Source organism: Myotis lucifugus, unplaced genomic scaffold, assembly GCF_000147115.1.
Source record: "Myotis lucifugus unplaced genomic scaffold, Myoluc2.0 scaffold_29, whole genome shotgun sequence".
Classification (NCBI taxonomy): domain Eukaryota; kingdom Metazoa; phylum Chordata; class Mammalia; order Chiroptera; family Vespertilionidae; genus Myotis; species Myotis lucifugus.
In genome coordinates this window covers 674,743-695,334 of record NW_005871077.1, presented here as the reverse complement: position 1 = coordinate 695,334, position 20,592 = coordinate 674,743, and the positions used below count along the sequence as shown (strand labels likewise).

Below are 20,592 nucleotides of genomic sequence, written 5' to 3'. Positions count from 1 at the left end.
ACATCTGCCTTGCCTGGGGGGAAGACAGTTGACAAACCCTACCGGAAAACACCTTGCCCCGAGGCCACTTAAGAGATTAAAAGTAACAATTAGCCTCCAGACAGAAGCAACTGCCCCACTCGGTTGAAAAAACTCCTGCTACAACTGAGGACCACTGCCTGAGAGCAATTCAAGTTGAAATCCTATTAGTCTGCAGGCAGAGGTTTTGAGTCTTTGCCTGATCCAATTAGTCAGAAACAGCCTTTAGCACTGTCCTGCACTAGAGATTGAGCGGTATAGAGGATCTAACCTAAAACATAGTCACAAACCCAAACAGACAAACTAAAATGAGGAAACAAAGAAACAACCCCCAAATCAAAGAATTAGTGAATTCTCCAGAAAAAGAGATAAATGAAGCAGAGATAAGAAATTTATCTGATAGTTCAGAGTAATGATGTTAAAAATGCTCAACAGTATGGAAAAAGATATAGTAACCATGAAAAAGAATAGAGATAAAGAATGACATAACACAAATAAAGAACACATTGGAAGGAATACACAGCAGATTAGGGGAAGCTGAGGATTGAATCAGTGAATTAGAAGACAGAGTTGAAAATATCACTCAATCAGAGAACCAAAAAGAAAAAAACAATTAAAAAACAGGAGGACAGCTTAGGGAGCTGTGGGATAATGTGAAACATAACAATATTAGAATAGTAGGCGTGCCAGAAGAGGCAGAAAATGAGAAAGGAACAGAGAAGGTGTTTGAAGAAATAATGGCAGAAAACTTCCCTAACTTGGTAAAGGAAAAAGTCACACAAGTTCAGGAGGCACAGAGAACCCCAAACAAGAAGAACCCAAAAAGACTCATGCCCAGACACATCATAATTAAAATGCCAAAAATTAAAGACAAAGAGAGAATCTTAAAAGCATCAAGAGAAAAGAAAACTGTTACCTACAAAGGAGTTCCCATAAGGCTGACACCTGATTTCTCATCAGAAACTCTACAGGCCAGAAAGGAATGGCATGAAGTACTCAAGGTAATGCAAAGCAAGGATCTCAGACCAAGATTACTATATCCAGCAAGGCTATCATTCAAAATAGGTGGTCAAATAAACAGCTTCCCAGACAAAAAAAGGCTAAAGGGGTTCATCACCACTAAGCTAGCATTATAAGAAATGCTAAAGGGATTGCTGAAGGGATTCCTGAGAAGAAGAAACAGAAAGAGAAACCTACCATACAGAATTAAAATGGGTATAAATAAGTACCTCTCAATAATAACCCTAAATGTAAATGGATTAAATGCTCCAATTAAAATGTGTAGGGTAGCTGAACGGATACAAAAACATGACCCAACTATATGCTGTCTACAAGAGTCTCACCTCAAAACAAAAGACACACACAAGATGAAAGTGAAGGGATGGAAAACATTTTTCCATGCAAATGGAAAAGAAAAAAAAAGCTGGAGTAGCAATACTCATATCCGACAAAATAGACTTTAAAAGCATCATGCTAGGTGAAATAAGCAAGTCGGAGAAAGATAAATATCATGATCTCACTCATTTGTGGAATATAATGAACAACATTAACTGATGAACAAAAATAGATCCAGAGGGGAGGGGAAATATATACTAGAATATAATAGAAAAAAATCTGTTATTTGCAGATTTTTAATATTTCCTACAACTTTTGTGGTCTCCTACTATATTAGTACAGTTTTGGTAATATTATTATACTTAAAATCCTTCTATTTTTAAAATATTAATGTTTACTGCATGTAACATTATTATATTTAAAATCATTTGGTTGGAATAAAAAAAACCTGAAATAAATAAATCCACAAAAATGCTGGGTGAATCTAAGGGGAAAATTATTTTCTTTAAAAAACACACACAAAAAATAAAACAAAACAACTCTCATATAGTGGAAGATACTTAGAATAGGATAGCACTAGGATAGGATGACTCATGATTTGTCACCAATAAAAGATGCTGGGTCAGCCAAAGTTCAGGTATAATGCTGATAAAAGGGCCTCACTGTATTCCTGTATTATTATACAACATACCTCTGTGAACTTACAGAGCATTTCAGATGGGCAGTTACCTGATAAAAGGGAGAAGCCAATGGCAGTAATTTCAATGCCTTAAGTGCCCTCATCCTAAAACAAAAACATTTCTTAAATTCTAACAGCTTAGTCTAGTGGGAGAATCATAAGATTAAAACTACTAACAGGTTCTAAAACTATCAGAATGACTGGTTGAATGGAAAAGCACATTGTCTTTGAGCCGCATCAATGGGGTGATTTTGGTATAATTTATCTGGTCTTAAGGGACTCAATGATAAAATGGGAAAACTCATTATATGCACTGGTTAGTGGTTTTGTTTTTGTTTTTTTAAACCTCGCCTGAGGATACTTTTTAATTGATTTTTAGAGAGTGGAAGAGAGAGGGAAAGAGAGAGAGAAATATCAATAGAGAGAAACACATTGATTGGTTGTCTTCTGCACAAGCCCAACTAGGGCCCAGGCTGGGGAGGAACCTGCAACCAAGGTACATGCCCTTGACTGGAATTGAACCCAGGAGCCTTTGGTCCACAGGCTGACACTCTATTCACTGAGCCAAACTGGCTATGGCTGGTTAGCAGTTTTAAGTGGAAAAAACAAAGCATTTGGTACAGATCTAAATGCTTAGTACTTGATAATGGTAGCTACAATGATAATAAAATATTTTATGTTAAACCACCCTACAGGTAAGTATATATCAAGTATTTTATAAAATAGACAACCTATTTAGAAATTAGTTGCTTTAAATACAGCTTGAATATAGCAGTCCAGATTAGGTATTTTAAAAGAATTTAAATTATACTTTTTTAGTTATCCAAAGGCAAAATATCTACTGTGAATCATGTAACATACCTGCTTCTCTGCATGATCTGCAGGCCATCCTTGAACATGTTTTATGAGATTTTCATTGAAATGTGCTGCTAGCGTAGGTGTTAATGAACATGTAGTTCGGGTAGATGAATTCTGTGGTACAACTGCTGCATTTGATGCATTACTGCCAGAAGTATGATTTGGACCAGGTGATGGACTTCTCTGGCTACTGGAAGAGAAAACACAATTGAATGTGTAGTGTATCTACAAGCAGTTTCTAGGTATCCTAGATATTGTCTGTTGATACCTTCTATTCAAGATATCCAAATACCTAAGAAAAATTTATTTTAACACTAGAGGCCCGGTGCACAAAATTCGTGCATGGGTAGGGTCCCTGGGCCTGGCTGGCGATCAGGGCCGATCAAGGCCTTCTGGCTGCCGGCTGGGACCTCCCATCCCCAGCTGCTGGCCGGGGCATTCCTTCTTTCCACAACGCCCCTTGGTGGTTAGAGCATGTCATAGCAAGCAATCGAAGGGCTAGAAAGTGTCGAGGGGACACTTTGCATATTAGCCTTTTATATATATAGAAGATGAACAGAATTTAAAAATTAAAAGTACATTTATATCATATATTCCTCAATATACTTTTGCAGAAAAAAGCCCCTTTAAAACTAATGTCAGAGTCAAATTTAAAATAACAGTATTCTCCAAATTTGACAGCAAAACCTGATGACTTTGTATACGATAAAGACTAATAAGAATGTCACTATGAAATGGTCACACTTTTTTTTTGTTTGCTTGTTTTATTAATCCTCACCCAAGGATATTTTTTCCATTGATTTTTAGAGAATGGAAAGGAGGGCCAACACTCTAACCCCTGGGCAACCCGGCCATGGCTACATGGTCACATTTTAACAATTGTAGATACAATGCACATCTGAATATTATATCTTAAATACATGTAGATAAGGAGAGGAAAACATATATTGCTCTTGATTAACATCAGAACAGAGTATTGAATCAGAGGGTGAAATAATGAGAAGCAAAATACAGGCATTTTATTGGCTAGCAATGAATTGAGTTTAGTGGCAAAATAAGACCAAAAAAAGTAACACTCTGAGATTGGTTATCTTTATTTAAAACTGTGTGGTTTAGGCTAGGTTTTAGGGTTATGGTGGTGAGAATAAAAAATTTAGTCACCCAAGTTGGTTATTTCCTACCTGCTTCACCAGACTTGGCTCTGAATGAATTTCAGTTATTTCCAAAAACTAAATCTCCCAAAGGATGAAGAGTTTCCATCACTGCGGATACTTAAAATAATACTGCAGCCTCTAAAGACAATTTAAAAGAAGAATTTCCCCAAAATGTTCTGCACAATAGCAACATTGCTGGAATAAGTAGACAGCTTCCCAAGGTGATTATTTTGAAGGGGATAACTCTCATTGGGATGTGTTAAGTTCTTAAACAACAATAAAAACAACAGTTGAATTATTTTGCCACCTCATAGCAAGAAATAAAAACAGGAAAATCAATCAAATGAAAATCATTTAAAGTTGTATCTGTTCATTTAACAAAGGAAAGTGACAACACGCTACAGCTCTATATGACAAGTAATCCTTATAAGAGCAGTTGAAGCTAAGAGGAAAGCTTGACTAACACACACCATTGGCAACACTGGCCCAAGTTTTAGATGTGAGATTTTTGGCTTCATCAATACACTCAAATCTAAAACTGCTATGAGGAGGCTAAAAATGATGTCTCATTTCCAACAAATAAAGTATTATATAACCATGTGCCCTCTTTGTACATGTATTAATTGTACCTCCCATCGTATTCTACTAAGTGAAATTCTAAAGAAAAAAGTCACCTTTCTCAAAATAATCCAGGCTTTACTACACAACAATCTAATTGTTACAGATTGCCTTTGTAAATTTGGTAATACATAAAAGGAAGTTAGGCTATCCATGGATTCTTCCAAGATCAAATTCTATCATATATACATATTTATAATATTTGAACAATGCAGAATGCCATATTAAGGAAAACATAATGTTGTCTCAACACATAACATCAACTTACTTTGAGCGCTGAAGACTTCGAGGGGAAACAGGTTCATGACCTTGTGGTTTGTCAGCAGTTACAGGCTGCTGCTGTGTGACCGATTGTGAAACTGGTCCTTGCTTAACAACAGGAGTAGTAACCTGAAATGTCAGAATCTGGTGAGACTTCTATCACAATGGCAAATAGCATGGAAATGAAATCAAAGCAAAAGTTCTATCAATAAAACTTCCCAGTTACATTCATTCTTCAGTGATTTTTAAGATAACAAGAGTTGTCGTAAATTGTTTCATAATAAGACTGACATTAGTGATCCTATATAATAAAGCGATAATATGCAAATTGACTGTCACACCCTCACACAAGATGGCCACCCCCATGTGGTCACAAGATGGATGGCAGGGGAGGGCAGTTGGGGGTGAGATCAGGCCGGCAGGGGAGTGGTTAGGGGGTGATCAGGCTGGCAGGCAAGCGGTTGGGAGCCAGCAGTCCCAGATTGTGAGAGGGATGTCCGACTGCCAGTTTAAACATCCGCTGGCAGTTGGACATCCCCCAAGGGGTCCCAGATTGGAGAGGGTGCAGGCTGGGCTGAGGGACACCCCCACCCCAGTGCACGAATTTCATGCACCGGGCCTCTAGTATATATAGACAATAGTCCTCCTACCTATCCTCAGGGGATATGATCCAAGACCACCCCAATGGAGGCCTGAAAACCACAGATAGTATCAAATCCTATATATAGCAGGTCCTCACATAATGTCACTTTGTTCAATGTCATTTCATTATAAAGTTGACAGAAACTTAACTCTTGTTTTATATCAATTAGCCTACGGTAAAAGTGGTTTCATTAAATGTTGCTTTGCTTAAAGTTACAGAACCAACTGACTGTGTTAAGCAAGGAGTTAGTACTGTTTATACTGCTTTTTCCTATATGTACATATCTATGATAAAGTTTAATTCATAAATTAGGCATGGTAAGAGATAAACAACAATAACTAATAATAGAATAATTATAATAATATACTGTAATAAAAGTTATGTGAATGTACTCTCTCTCTGATAATTGAGATGGCTACTAAGTGACTAAATGGCCAGGTAATTTATACAGCATGGATATACTGGACAAAGGGATGATTTAAGTTCAGGGTGGGATGAAGTGGAATAAAGAAAGATTTCTTTAGGGCACTCAGAATGGGATGCAATTTAACTTATGAAATGTTTATTCCTGGAATTTTCCATCTAATATTTTTGTTTTTATTTTTTATTTATTTTAGAGAGAGAAGAAAGGAGTGGTGAGAGAAAAGAAGGGAGAAAAGGAAGGAGGGAGAGGAGAAGGGAGGGACACATTGATTTGTTGTTCCACTTATTTATGCACTCATTGGTTGGTTCTTGTATGTGCCCTGACCAGGGATCAAAACTACAACCTTGGCATGTCAGGACGACACTCTAACCAACTGAACTACCAAGGCTCCATTTAATATTTTGAACAGCATCTGACTGTAGATAATGGAGGGGAGACTTAACTACTTAGTTGTGTAAAGTACTGTCATTTAGGCCCCCAAATTCACACAGCCCTCCAAATCTAGGTAATAATCTTAAACACCACAAAATCTAGAGGTTAAAAAACATAGAATGAGTTTCCAAAGGTCATACAGTTAGAAGAGAGTCAAGGTTTGAGACCTGAATCTAATTTCTTTATACAATAAAATGGTCATAAAATTACTTTCGTGGTATACCAGCATAAGAAACGAGTTCTCCTGATTTTGAGCCCAGTTTTCTTTTCAAGACACTGCGGTTCTCAACCTGTGGGTCGCGACCCCTGAAAATACATCCTGCATATTAGATATTTACATTAAGATTCATAACAGTAGCAAAATTACAGTTATGAAGTAGCAACGAAAATAATTTTATGGTTGGAGGTCACCACAACATGAGGAACTGTATTAAAGGGTCGCAGCATTAGGAAGGTTGAGAACCACTGCATACCTTTTCTGATTTACAGTCATATGCTTTGCATAACCTTTTGGTCAAGGAAGGTGCATATACTACAGAAGTCCCATAAGATAATAATAGATCTGAAAAATTCCTAATGCCTAAGTGACATCTTAGTAGCTCCTCAGTGGCCATCTTAACATCATAGCATAACACATTATGCAAATATTTATGAAGAGTAGAACTGCCTAGAGCAGCGGTTCTCAACCTGTGGGTCCCGAAGGGGTCGAACAACCCTTTCACAGGGGTCGCCTAAGACATATATATAATTACATATTGTTTTTGTGATTAATCACTATGCTTTAATTATGTTCAATTTGAAACAATGAAATTGGGGGTCACCACAACATGAGGAACTGTATTAAAGGGCGGCATTAGGAAGGTTGAGAACCACTGGCTTAGAGAATTAAGTACAGTAATATGTTGTACAGGTTTTGTAGCCTAAGAGCTATAGAGGATCAGAATTTGTCGCCTTAAAATATGTCTATCTGGAATGAGGCTTACTTTAGGCTAATTAATTTTAACAAACAGAAGACATGAGAGAAGCTCTGAAAACCAAGTAGAAGTTACCCTTTGTAAAAGGCATTTATATTTGCAAGGATGTCTGCCTCAGTGTACCAAGAAGAGGGGGATGACCATATGCACAGAAACACATATCAATGCAAAAGAACTTAGATCTGCATAACAACCTTACCCTTTTACTGTGCTGTTTTTGGTAACACCCCATAACCCACTCCCCTTACGCCCAACATCTTTTTTTAATCTTCAGCTGAAGATGGTATTTAAGGTGGTGGCTTCTGACATTTTGGCAAGTTACTCAGTTTTCCTGGTCTTTCCCAGGTATATAGGAAGTATACATGTTCTTCAACTTTTGTTTGTTTTTCTCTTATTAATCTGTTTTTGTGTGTGTTTTTTAAAATATATTTTATTGATTTTTTTGCAGAGAGGAAAGGAGAGGGACGGAAAGTCAGAAACATCGATCAGCTGCCTCCTGCACACCTCCCACTTGGGGATGTGCCCGCAACCAAGGTACATGCCCTTGACCAGAATCAAACCTGGGACCTTTCAGTCCGCAGGCTGACGCTCTATCCACTGAGCCAAACCAGTTAGGGCATTAATATGTTTTTTATTATAGGACATCTAACTCAAAAAGCCATGAGTATTGGGACAATTATTTGTCCTCCCCTATAGAGCAAGAGGCAATACCATAGAGTCTAGGTGGGTGATGGCGAACCTTTAGAGCTCGGCATGTCAGCATTTTGAAAAACCCTAACTTAACTCTGGTGCCGTGTCACATATAGAAATTTTTTGGTACTTGCAACCATAGTAAAACAAAGATTTACATTTTTGATATTTATTTTATATATTTAAATGCCATTTAACAAAGAAAAATCAACCAAAAAAATGAGTTCGCGTGTCACCTCTGACATGTGTGTCATAGGTTCGCCATCACTGGTCTAGGTGTACAGTAGGCCACACCACCTAGGTTTGTGTAGGTATACCCTCTGATGTTTGCACAACGAAATCACCTTACGACCTATGTCCAAGAACCCATCCCCACTTTTAAGTGGTGCATAACTGTACTATTACTTCCACATCAACAAAAATGTTACTATACCATAGAAATACAGTTCCTTAAATTTCAACCACATATGGAGACAATGTACATATTGTTCTAACAGAGAATGATCTATGGCCCATACAAAATTCAACTTGAGTCAAAGACATGTTATCCTATAGATAGACCAGGAGGTACGTAGTTGCCAGTGGGGATGCATATACTCTTCATATTCAGATGCCACTGACGAGAAAAACAGGCAGTTTAAATATATGCCCCAGCTGGTGAGATTGTGGCGAAAAGGGAACACTAGTTCACTGCTGGTGGGAATGCAGATTGATTGGTGCAGCCACTATGGAAAAGAGTCTAGTTTCCTCAAAAAATGATAAATGGAACTTTTAAAAAATATATATATTTCTTTATTGATTTCAGAGAGGAAGGGAGAAGGAGAGAGAGAAACATCAATGATGAGAGAAAATTATTGACTGGCTGTCTCCTGCACACCCTCTACTGGGGATCGAGCCTGCAACCCAGGCATGTGCCCATGGCCGGAATCAAACCTGGGACCCCCTTCAGTCTGCAGGCCTGACGCTCCATCCACTGAGCCAAGCTGACTAGGGCGATAAATGGAACTTTTGTTTGACCCAGCAATCCCACTTCTGGGAATATATCCTAAAAACTTCAAAACACCAATCAGAAAGAAGATATGCACACCTATGTTCATAGAAGCATTATTTACAATAGCTAAGATTTGGAAACAGCCCCAGTGCCCATCACTAGGTGAATGGATAAAAAAGCTGTGGGACATTTACACTATGGAATACTATGCAGTTGTATAAAAGAGGGAATCTCTTACCCTTTGGGAAAGCATGGATGGACCTGGAAAATATTATGCTAAGTAAAATAAGCCAAACTGAGAAAGACAAATATCACATGATCTCACTTATTTGTGGAATCTAACGAACAAAATCCGTGGTCGGGAAACTGTGGCTCGCGAGCCACATGCGGCTCTTTGGCCCCTTGAGTGTGGCTCTTCCACAAAATACCACGTGCGGGCGCGCACGTACAGTACGATGGAAACTTCATGGCCCATGCACAGAAGTCGGTATTTTGTGGAAGAGCCACACTCAACGGGCCAAAGAGCCACATGTGGCTTGTGAGCCGCAGTTTGCCGACCACTGAACAAAATGAATTGACCAACAAAATAAGACCCGAAGCAGGAAGGCGTGGAACAGACTGGCATAACTCAATGTGGGGTTGGGGGGATGAGAAGAGCTAAACCAAAGAATTTATATACTTACTAGAGGCCCAGTGTATGAAATTTGTGCACAGGGGGAGGGGAGTGTCCCTCAGCCCGGCCTGCATCCTCTCCAATCCAGGACATCCCCCTCGCAATCAGGGACCGCTGGCTCCTAACCACCTCTGCCTGCCTGATCACCCCTAACTGCCCTCCTTTGCTGGTCTGGTCGCCCCTAACTGCCTCTGCCTCGGCCCCGCCACCGTGGCTTTGTCCGGAAGGTCATCTGGTCTAATTAGCATATTACCCTTTGATTAGTATAGATATATAAGGCCCATGGAAAGGGGAAATAGGGTAGTGAAGCCCTGGGGGGGGGGGGGGGGGAAGAAAGGCAGGGGAAGGGCTAGACAGAGGCGGGGGGGGAGGAGGAAAATGGGAGATATCTGTAACATTATCAAGAATAAAAAAATATATTTAAATATGGGAAGAAAAAAAAATAAGCCCAAATTAAGGCACAAAGGTAAATGGAGTCACTGGTGATTAAGTCACAACTTCTGGCAATAGAGTTTTTCATTTGGATTCTTATTTTTAATGATTAGTATTCTCCCAAACAAATCGGGCTGACCCTGCGACTTCTGAATATAAAAGAGCTTCTCCTCTTATAAAGAACACTAGAGGCCCAGTGCACGAATTTGTGCACCAGTGGGGGGGGGTCCCTTGGCCTGGCCTGTGGGGATTGGGCCAAAACAGGCTCTCTGACATTGCCCAAGGGGTCCCGGATTGCAAGAGGGCACAGGCCAGACCAAGGGACCCCACCGGTGCACGATCAAGGCCAGGGAGGGACCGCAGGAAGGCTCCAGGGCATGTCTGGCCCTTCTCACCCAGTCCCAATCAGCTAGAACCCAACAACAAGCTAAACTACTGGTTGGAGCGCCTGCCCCCTGGTGGTCAGTATGCATCATAGCAACTGGTCAAACAAAAACTTATCATATTAGGCACACACACACACACACACACACACACACAGCCTTGTGCATGAAATTCGTGCATGGGGGGGGTGTCCCTCAGCTCAGCCTGCACCCACTCCAATCTTGGACATCCCTTTCACAAGGCAGGTCTGCTGGTTCCCAACTGCTCACCTGCCTACCTGCCAGAATGCTCCTAACTGCTTTTGCCTGACAGCCTGATCACCCACTAACCACTCCGCTGCCAACTTGATCAATGCCTAACTGCCCTCCCCTAATGACCCGATCGCCCCTAAATGCCCTCCCATGCCAGCCTGGTCACCCCTAACTGTCCTTTCCTGCAGGCCTGGTACCTCCCAACTACCCTTTCCTGCAGGCCTGATCACCCACAACTGCCCTCCCCTGCAGGCCATCTTGTGTCCAGATATGGGCAGCCATCTTGTGTGTTGGAGTGATGGTCAATTTGCATATTACCTCTTTATTATCTAATCTAATAAAAGAGAAACATGCAAATTGACTGTAACTTCGCTATGCCCCAAGCCACGCCCACCAGCCGATCAGAACAACTATATACAAATTAACCCAAACAAGATGGTGGCCGGCACCCACGGAGCTGGAGCAAGCAGGAGGCTTGGTTGCCCCGGTGATGGAGGAAGCCAAGCTTCCCACCTGCCCTGGCTGGCTGTGGCCTCCACTAAAGGCAACAAAGTTTCAATTACAGAAGATAAATAAATCCCAGATACCTGCTTCCAGCCAGCCTCCACTGGGATGTTGGGTGGCTGGGGGCCATGGCCAGCCTGCAAACAGCCATCAGCCCCTCACCCAGGCTGGCCAGGCACCCCAGCTGGACCCCCACCCTGATCTGGGACACCCTTTAGGGAAAACCAGCCAGCCCCCACACATGCACCAGGCATATAATCAAAGGGTAATATGCAAATTGACCCCAACAGCAGAACGACTGGGAATGACTGGTCACTATGACACACACTGACCACCAGGGGGCAGACGCTCAATTCAGGAGCTGCCCCCTGGTGGTCAGTGCGCTCCCACAGGGGGAGCTCTGCTCAGCCACAAGCCAAGCTGACGGCTGCCAGCACAGCAGTGATGGCAGGAGCCTCTCCCGCCTCCTCAGCAGCGCTAAGGTATCCGACTGCAGCTTAGGCCTGGTCACCGCTGGCAAATGGACATCTCCTGAGGAGTCCCAGACTGCAAGAGGGCACAGGCCAGACTGAGGGACCCCCCGAGTGCACAAATTTTTGTGCACCAGGCCTCTAGTATAGGATATATTTTCATAAGACTATGCAACACTGAATGTCCATTTATTTTTAAAAACAAGTTGAAAAAGTTTTTGAATGTAAAAAACTGATATAAGGGATTTGAAATGCTAATTTTGACAATTGACTGTTTTAGTCATCATTAATTGTACTCTTAGATACCATCCTGGGATAAGTTTTAAGCATTAAGGAAAGACCTAAAATCTGGCCTACTATCAATTTCTTGAAATTGATATGTTTCAATGCACTTTTATGTTTAGGCTTTCCTTATGATTTTATTTGAACAAAGAATTCTTTGGCATGAAATTTTAAACAGCCCATTGTTTTTACAACAACTAAAAATAATTTTCTCCTACATTAAAAGTAAAAAAAGTCACAACTTATATATATAGACTTCCAGCTCTCTCAGTGTTTTCCTAGTGGTATGCTACAAAGCAAAGCATTAATGTGACTGGGATTTGCTTATGAATTTGTGGGCAAGATGATATAGTACAATATTTGACTGCAGCATTGTAGAGTCCTGTTCATAGTCCAATAAGAACAGACCAGCAATTTTTAACTGCTCTAAAGATCCACCCATGTACGATTTTGCCTGGACCAACACAGGCAGTATAGCTTAGTAAAATGTCTTCAGTATTCAGAAAAGACCTAGGTGTCAAATTATGACTGTACAACAAAAACTAGATTTAACCAAAGGCTTAAATTTTCTTCTTTTAATTGCGGCAAATATTCGATTCTCATGATGTGAAAGTTAAATATAATACGTACAAAGCTCTTAGCACAGAAACTGACTCATGTCTGGAATAAAAGTATGGGGGAAAAGACATGGAAAACATGTTTTCTCATATCTTTTAGAGTTTGAAAATTCTACAAATTTTAAGAGTCAATTCTTAGTATACCCTTCTTTATCCTGCTCTCCATGTCACAAATCCCAAAACCAATAAAGAGAAGTATCAGTGCATAAAAGTAGCACAGATGCAATTTCCTTCTCCATCCTTTAATTAACTGAGATTCTAACCTGCATCTATTTGTACTTACCTGTCATTCACTCCATTCTCCCAGTGCTTTTTCTATAATATAGATTCTAAAACATTATTAAACTTGTTTTTCCAAAAGTTTCTTTTCTAAATTTCCCTCAAAGGCGACATACCTTTGGTTGCGATGAAACAGGAGGAGTACTAATCAAAGGTTTGATAGGGACTGTGTTAGTTTGAGGTGTGCTTATTCTTGGAGACACATAGGATCTTGGGGATGATGCATCAGACGTTAAGGACATTGGAGACTGATTAGATGGCTGGGCTGCAAAAGAATGAAGCAGTTAATTTCAAATAAATAAAAAACATGTTTGGAGGAGAACTTTGCACCTCTCTACCAGCCCCTCCTACCTCCCCCAACTCCCCCCAGCAAACACTCATCTAAAAAAGTCAGAATGTGAGAAACTCACTGGGCCACACTGACTAAATGAGCTGTGTGTTACAGATTAAGCACACACCCAGTGTTGCCCTCTCTATCTAAGGCTAGAGCAAGAAGGTAAGGCTGGACCTATTCTCACATGGAAGGCATCCTCACCATTCTTATTTCTTCTTCTACATTTAGGCTCTATTCTTCCCTTAGTCCCCTGCCTCACGAGGCTAACTAGAGCAGGGGTCCTCAAACTTTTTAAACAGGGGGCAGTTCACTGTCCCTCAGACTGTTGGAGGGCCGGACTATAGTTTAAAAAAAAACTATGAACAAATTCCTATGCACACTGCACATATCTTATTTTGAAGTAAAAAAACAAAACGGGAACAAATACAATATTTGTATTTGCATGTGGCCCACGGGCCGTAGTTTGAGGACCCCTGAACTAGAGGGTTGTCAAAAGTCTTTCCACTATTATACTTCAATTTTAGACCAGTTATTCCTGCTCAATTTACTAGCTTTTTGAATTTGGGATGGGGGAGAAGTCAAAGTGACCCTTTTATTTCTCTTTTATTCCTGTTATTTATCTCTTTCCATTAAAAAACTTCATGAAGGCCCTAGCCGGTTTGGCTCAGTGGATAGAGCATCGGCCTGAGGACCAAAAGGTCCCGGGTTCAAATCCAGTCTAGAGCACGTACTTCAGTTGCAGGCTTCTCCCGCGTGTGGAGGAGGCAACCAATCAATGTGTTTCTCACATTGATGTTTCTGTCTTTCCCTTTCTCTTCCACTCTCTCTAAAAATCAATGGAAAAATATCCTTGGGTAAGGATTTAAAAAAAAAAAAAAAAAACTTCATGGGGAAGAGGGATAGCTACTTAAAGGCAGGACTTGAGCATTTCTGTATCCATAGCAGAAACCATCTAACAGGAACCTGAACTAAACTTCAACTCTTAAGATACACTCAACATTTCACAAAAATTGAGGGCATATCATAATTTACTTTCAGCTTTGGAATAAAAATATCTCATCAGCAACATAAATTCAGCATGAAATATATACTATTTCATAGATTTGATAGCAATTATTATAAGATGTCAAATCTTGCTTCATCTAAAAGAAAGAGTAAATAAAAATACTACTCTACAGTACGATGGGAAAAAAATCAAGTATAAAGTAAAACCATTTATTGTAGCAAATCAGCTCAAAGACTAAAAAAAAACACGCTAATAATCCCAAGTGAAGATACAATGCTAAAGATATCTAAGAATATGAATACCTTGTGTAGAGAGCTGAGCAGCTTGAGAAATCAGAGAAGTTATATTGAAAGCTGATGGTCCAGCAGTAAGAAACTTATGAATTATAGACTGCAACGACGCTTGTGTCACAGCTGCTGTAAGAACTAAAAACATATTGTGTCGTAAATTCAAATAAAACAGAGGCAAAGGCAGCAATAGTAACAACTTGAAAATTAAAGAACCCAGAAAAAACTGGAATGTTTCAAATTAGAACTCTCAAAATAAAAGCCTATTATATAGGAGATATGAAATTATCTGAGGCAGAGGACAAGAAATTTAATCAGTCTATAATAAAGGAAGAGTAGTTTCCTTCACATTAAATTTCAGATATTCAGTTCAAGAAAATTCTTCTATGACACTTTTTAAAAAACAGTAAAATGAGTATTCACTGGAATCACACTACAACAGTATCCACATATAGGTAAAGTATGAGTATGTTACTTAGAATTAACTGGATAAATGTTAACTATTTACTAAAATTGCTTTTTCATACAAACTTGACCACTAAAATCCTACATCAATACCTACTCCAACAATCTTTTAGAAGTGAATATTAAAAGGACTAGAGGCCCGATGCACGAAACTTGTGCACGGGTAAGGTCCCTAAGCCTGACCAGTGATCAAGGCCGATCTGTGGGGCAACCAGTGGGGTGATCAGGGGGCCCTAAATATCAATGGAAAAATATCCTTTGGTTAGGATTAAAAACAAAACAAAACACCTGGGCACTTAGGAAAGCCACGTTTTCCGAAGTATAAGAGCTTTCATTATCGACATTTTCAATGCCATAATTTCTTCAAACTGTTTAAAAGCCCCCACTTTGCCTACTAAAAATGTCACCTATCAAACAAGAGAATGGCATGGTTACCTTAAGAGAATAAAATGAAAATACAGAAAAGTTGAGGGCAATAAGAACATAAATCAACAACTATCCTGAGATAGCTCCATTTTTAAGATACAGAAAAAATTTAACCATTTTAACATTACTGTTAAATATTTTATGTCAAAATGTACAGAAATATAAAATTCTGCAATGCTCTTAAGGACTTAATGTTTGAATCTGAATTGGTTTACAAATTAAAAGTACATATACTTTTATTCAGACTTCTTTGAGATCACTGCCTAAAAACTTTAGCATACTGAAAAGCAAAGTTGGAATTAATACAACGAACTAGGAAAAAGAGCAAAATGTTATTCATTACCTCCCTTTACAAAATTTGTTCAAGTACTGTAAGGATTCTTACTTTTTAAGTAATTAGCATATTAAACATTCCAAGTAATTATTTACCCACTAGAGGCCCAGTGCATGAAATTCATGCACTTGGGGGGGGGGGGCTCTCAGCTTGGCCTGCACCCTCTCGCAGTCCAGGAGCCTTCGGGGGATGTCCAAATGATGGTTTAGGCCTGCTCCCAGCGGGAAGCAGGCCTAGGCCAACAGTCGGACATCCTAAATGCTGCCGCAGAGGCGGGAGAGGCTCCCACCACTGCCGCTGTGCTCTCCAGCTATGAGCCCGGCTTCTGGCTGAGCAGCTCCCCCTGTGGGAGAGCACTCATCACCAGGGGGCAGCTCCTACGTTGAGAGTCTGCCCCCTGGTGGTCAGTGCGTGTCATAGCAACTGGTTGTTCTGCTGTTCGGTCGATTTGCATATTAGCCTTTTATTATATAAAATAGAGAGGAGGTTTTTTTTTTTTTAAATAAACTAAGTAATTAAGTATCCTATATAATAAAAGCCTGATATGCTAAGTGGTTGTCTGTTCAACCAATCAAATGTAATTGCTGATGATATGCTAAGGCTGCTCAACCGCTCGCTATGATGTACACTGACCACCAAGGGGCAGACAGTTGACCGGCTGATTGGGACTGAGCGAGATGGGCCAGACATGCCCTGGAGCCCTCCTGTGGTCCCTCCTCACCTGGATAACCTCCCACATCCCTCCCTGGCCCTCATCGTGTATCAGTGGGGTCCTTCAGCCTGGCCTGTGCCCTCTCACAATCCGGGACCCCTCAAAGGATGACAGAGAGCCGGTTTTGGCCCCATCCCGCAGGCCAGGCTGAGTGACCCACTGGTGCACAAATTCGTGCACCAGGCCTCCAGTTTTAATATAATTTTAGCATGTGCTCTTTAGATTGTTTTTTCTTTAAAAAAAAAATCGCCATATACGTTAAGAAGACAGAACAACTTATGTCTGGGAACTACTAGGTATATGGTAGGTAAATCTTGAAAAATACACAGAAAATCCAATTGCTAACTCAATTATAATACCAAAAGCATTAAACTATGGCAGATAAAAATTTCAAATAACAAAGTGCAAATGTGAATTCAAAATGAAATAAAGACCATTCCTAAAATGGGAATTTTACTAATGATATAATTTTACACAATGCAAGTGCATTTTTAAAAATCATTAGCATGAAAATTTACCTTCATTTATTTTCGATATGTCCACATTAGAATTATTAAGTTGCAGTGTAGCTTGCAAAGCAGGAAGCAACTGTCTAAGAAGATTTGGATCCTGAAGTAATGGAGGTATTGGTGACTGTGGAACAGGAGAAACAGGGATTGCTGAAGCAGATGTTGGAGGTGCAGATGTGGGATTCAGTCCAGAAGATGATGTGGAAGGAGTTGTGCAAGAATGTGATACAGATTTGTCTCCTGATGTAGATTCTAAATAAACAGGAGATAATAAGGCTGAAAGAATTACTTGAATAGAGGAAACTGGAACCGATATCAAATAACTTCCATGTGCCAGGCATCCAACCCAAGTAATGTCATTTAATCTTTACAAGTTAGCACATAGAAAAGGCTTAGTAAACATGATTGACTAGAATAATGAGGTAGGCATTTTTATGTCCTGGTTTCATTGGTGAAAAAACTGAAAGATTATATAACTTGCTTGAAGTCACAAAACCTGGTAAAGTAATGATTCAAGCATTCCCATGTCTGATTCTAAAAGTACCACACTGTTTATTAGTAATGCTGTCCCAAACACTTTTGTGTATTAACTACACATTCATGGAAGCTTCCATTAGGATAAAAGGACAATATAATTCTCCAGGACTTAATGTTATATGTCTGATAAAATAATTAAAGGTGAAAATATCTATGACCAAAATAACAACCTACCTAAATATAACAACGGTCTTAATACAAATCAGGACAGGTACCATGGTGAGCAACCCCAGAATGGGCTAAGATTATGATAAAGAACAAAACTTATGGCCCGTCTTGCCAGATATAGAAACTTACATTTAAAACAAAACCAAATTAAGGTTAATTTAAACTTCTGCATGTATATTTAAATATTTAAAACTAGTAGAGAAAATATAGGAAGATATTGTTGACAACAGGATGCAGAAATTTACAAAAAGCAAAAAAAATTACATCAAAAGTATTAGTAACCAAAATATTTTAAGGAACTACTATAGATCAAAAAGGACAAAGTACACAATATAAAATCAAACAAAAGACACGAAATGACATTTCACAGAAGAAACTTGAATAACTTTATTAAAAAAACTGCAAAAGATGCTGAACTTCATTGATAATCAGGAAAATGAAAATTAAAAGCAACAGGGTATCCTTTTACGTTCATCACATTGACAAAAATTTAAAAGCCTGACAAATGTTGGCAAAGAGTAACAGGAACACTTCACATTTCTGGTGGAAACTAAACTGACATAACCACATTGGAAAATAACAATTAGGCATTATCTAGATTAGAAAAACCAGAGGTGTACACACACTTTGTGACCCATCAATCCCTCATAGGTATATACCTTAGTTTATAAACTATGTAAACCAGGAAAAACATTCAACAATTTTTTAAAAATATATTTTTATTTATTGCAGAGAGTAAGGGAGAGGGAGAGAGAGATAGAAACATCATTGATGATAGAGAATCATTGATAAGCTGCATACCAGGGAGCCTGCAACCCAGGCATGTATCCTGATTGGGAATCGAACTATGACCTCCTGGTTCATAGGTCAACCACTGAGCCATACCGGCTGGGCACATTCAACAATTTTTATCACAGTGTTATGTTTTACTTTATTTTTTAAAACATATTTTTATTGATTTCAGAGAGGAAGGGAGAGGAAGAGATACATGTGCCTTTGACTGGAATCGAACCTGGGACCCTTTAGTCGCAGACCAATGCTCTATCCACTGAGCCAAACCAGCTAGGTCTGTTTGTTTTTAGTATAAAACTAGAAACAAACAAATGTCCACCAACAGGAAAATGAACACAAACCAGTATTTTCATGGAATTTTACTAATACTGTGACTTTCATGGACGAAAAAGAGCATTAAAACAGAGAACTTACTATGGGTAACAACATTAAGACTGGACTATTCAAGATGTTCATACATTGTCTCTTACAATATTGGTCTAAAGAATAAATATGAAAATTTACACTCTTTTTCACTGCCATCATTGGTCACACACTCTCAGGGAAGGGCCTGTCCCAGTCTGTTCTGCCCCACAGCATTCCCACCTGGCTGAAATTAATGCCTGACAACATGCAGGAGCAGATCTACAAACTGGCCATGAAAGGCCTGACTCCCTCAGAAATCAGTGTGATCCTGAGAAACTCACAAGACATTGAACAGGTACGTTTTGTGACAGGCAATGAGATCTTGGAAATTCTTTAAGTCCAAAGGACTTGCTCCTGGTCTTCCTGAGGATCTCTACCATTTAATTAACACATTGCGTACCGCAAAGAAATCTCTAAGACATACGCCAGGGACCGCACGTTTTTGGGCAAACTGCACGTTATTTAAATCATCATAATGCACTTTAGGTGTTGTTTTTCAATAATTATAACACTTTTATTTACAAAAACAATTAAACAATTAAAGTTCCTAGTACTTTTTTAAGGTATGGTACTGCGTAAAACATTTTCCTCTATGAAGAGGGACCAAACAAAATTTACGTAAGTATCTATATTCGCTCCTTTTTCCATGGACGTAAAACACGAGAAAACTCCTGAGCAGTACGAAATGTGTTAAGAAAGCTGTTGCTGTTGGAAAACATCTTGAGAGGAACAGAAAGGATAAGGATGCTAAATTCCATCTGATTCTGATTGAGAGCAGTAGTCTCCATTTGGCTCAATATTATAAGGCCAAAACAGCCCTCCTCTCAATTGGAAATATGAGTCATCCACAACCCCTACTCTGATTGCATAAAAAGCCTCTGTACTCAAACAATAGTATCACTCTTTTTTAAAAAAAATTTTATTTTTATTGATTTCAGAGAGGAAGGGGGGAGAGACAGAAACATCAATGATGAGAGAGAATCATTAACTGGCTGCTTCTTGGACACCCCACACTGGGATCGAGCCCACAACCTAGGCATGTGCCCTAACCAGGAATTAAATCATGACCTCCTGGTTCATAGGTCGACACGCAACCACTGAGGCATGACAGCCGGGCAATAAAATCACTCTTTATTTAGGAAACAGAAATTGCTAAAGCATCTTTAATTTCCCATACATACACGTTTTTTGAAGATTTAAGCTTATATATATATATATACTAGAGGCCCGGTGCACAAAAATTTGTGCACTCGGGGGGGGGTCCCTCAGCCCGGCCTGTGCCCTCTCAGTCTGGGACCCCTCGGGAGATAACGACCTGCTGGCTTAGGCCTGCTCCCGGGTGGCCGAGGGCAGGCCCAATCCCTAGGTGCAGCCCCTGGTCGGGCTCAGAGCAGGGCTGATTGGGGAGTTGGGGCGCCGCCCCCTGTCATGCACAGAGCAGGGCGGATCGGGAGGTTGTGATGCCACCCTCAGTCACGCTCAGGGTAGGGCCGATTGGGGGGTTGGGGCACCACCCCCTGTCACACTCAAGGCAGGGTGGATGGGTAGTGCGCGTCCCCCCCCCCGTGATGTCACACTCAGGGCAGGGCCAATGGGGGAGATTTATGGGCTCTACCCTGTCACACCACAGAGCAAGGCCCCTCTGAAG

General features: G+C 40.0%; 1 protein-coding gene across 10 annotated transcripts in view; it reads right to left on the bottom strand.

Moving 5' to 3' along the window:
* WAC (WW domain containing adaptor with coiled-coil) overlaps window positions 1-20,592 on the bottom strand; it is a 93,638-nt gene that overhangs the window by 3,698 nt on the left and 69,348 nt on the right. For 6 of the 10 annotated variants that reach the window (XM_023752182.1, XM_023752183.1, XM_023752185.1 and 3 more), the window contains 5 exons: window positions 17,052-17,294; window positions 14,612-14,734; window positions 13,086-13,234; window positions 4,931-5,079; window positions 2,894-3,080 (listed from right to left, as the gene is read on the bottom strand). In XM_023752182.1, the coding sequence (XP_023607950.1) occupies window positions 2,894-3,080; window positions 4,931-5,079; window positions 13,086-13,234; window positions 14,612-14,734; window positions 17,052-17,294 (851 nt within the window). The remainder of the gene's footprint in view (window positions 1-2,893; window positions 3,081-4,930; window positions 5,080-13,085; window positions 13,235-14,611; window positions 14,735-17,051; window positions 17,295-20,592) is intronic. The other 4 variants (XM_006086638.3, XM_006086643.3, XM_006086637.3 and 1 more) reach the window with 1 other exon arrangement.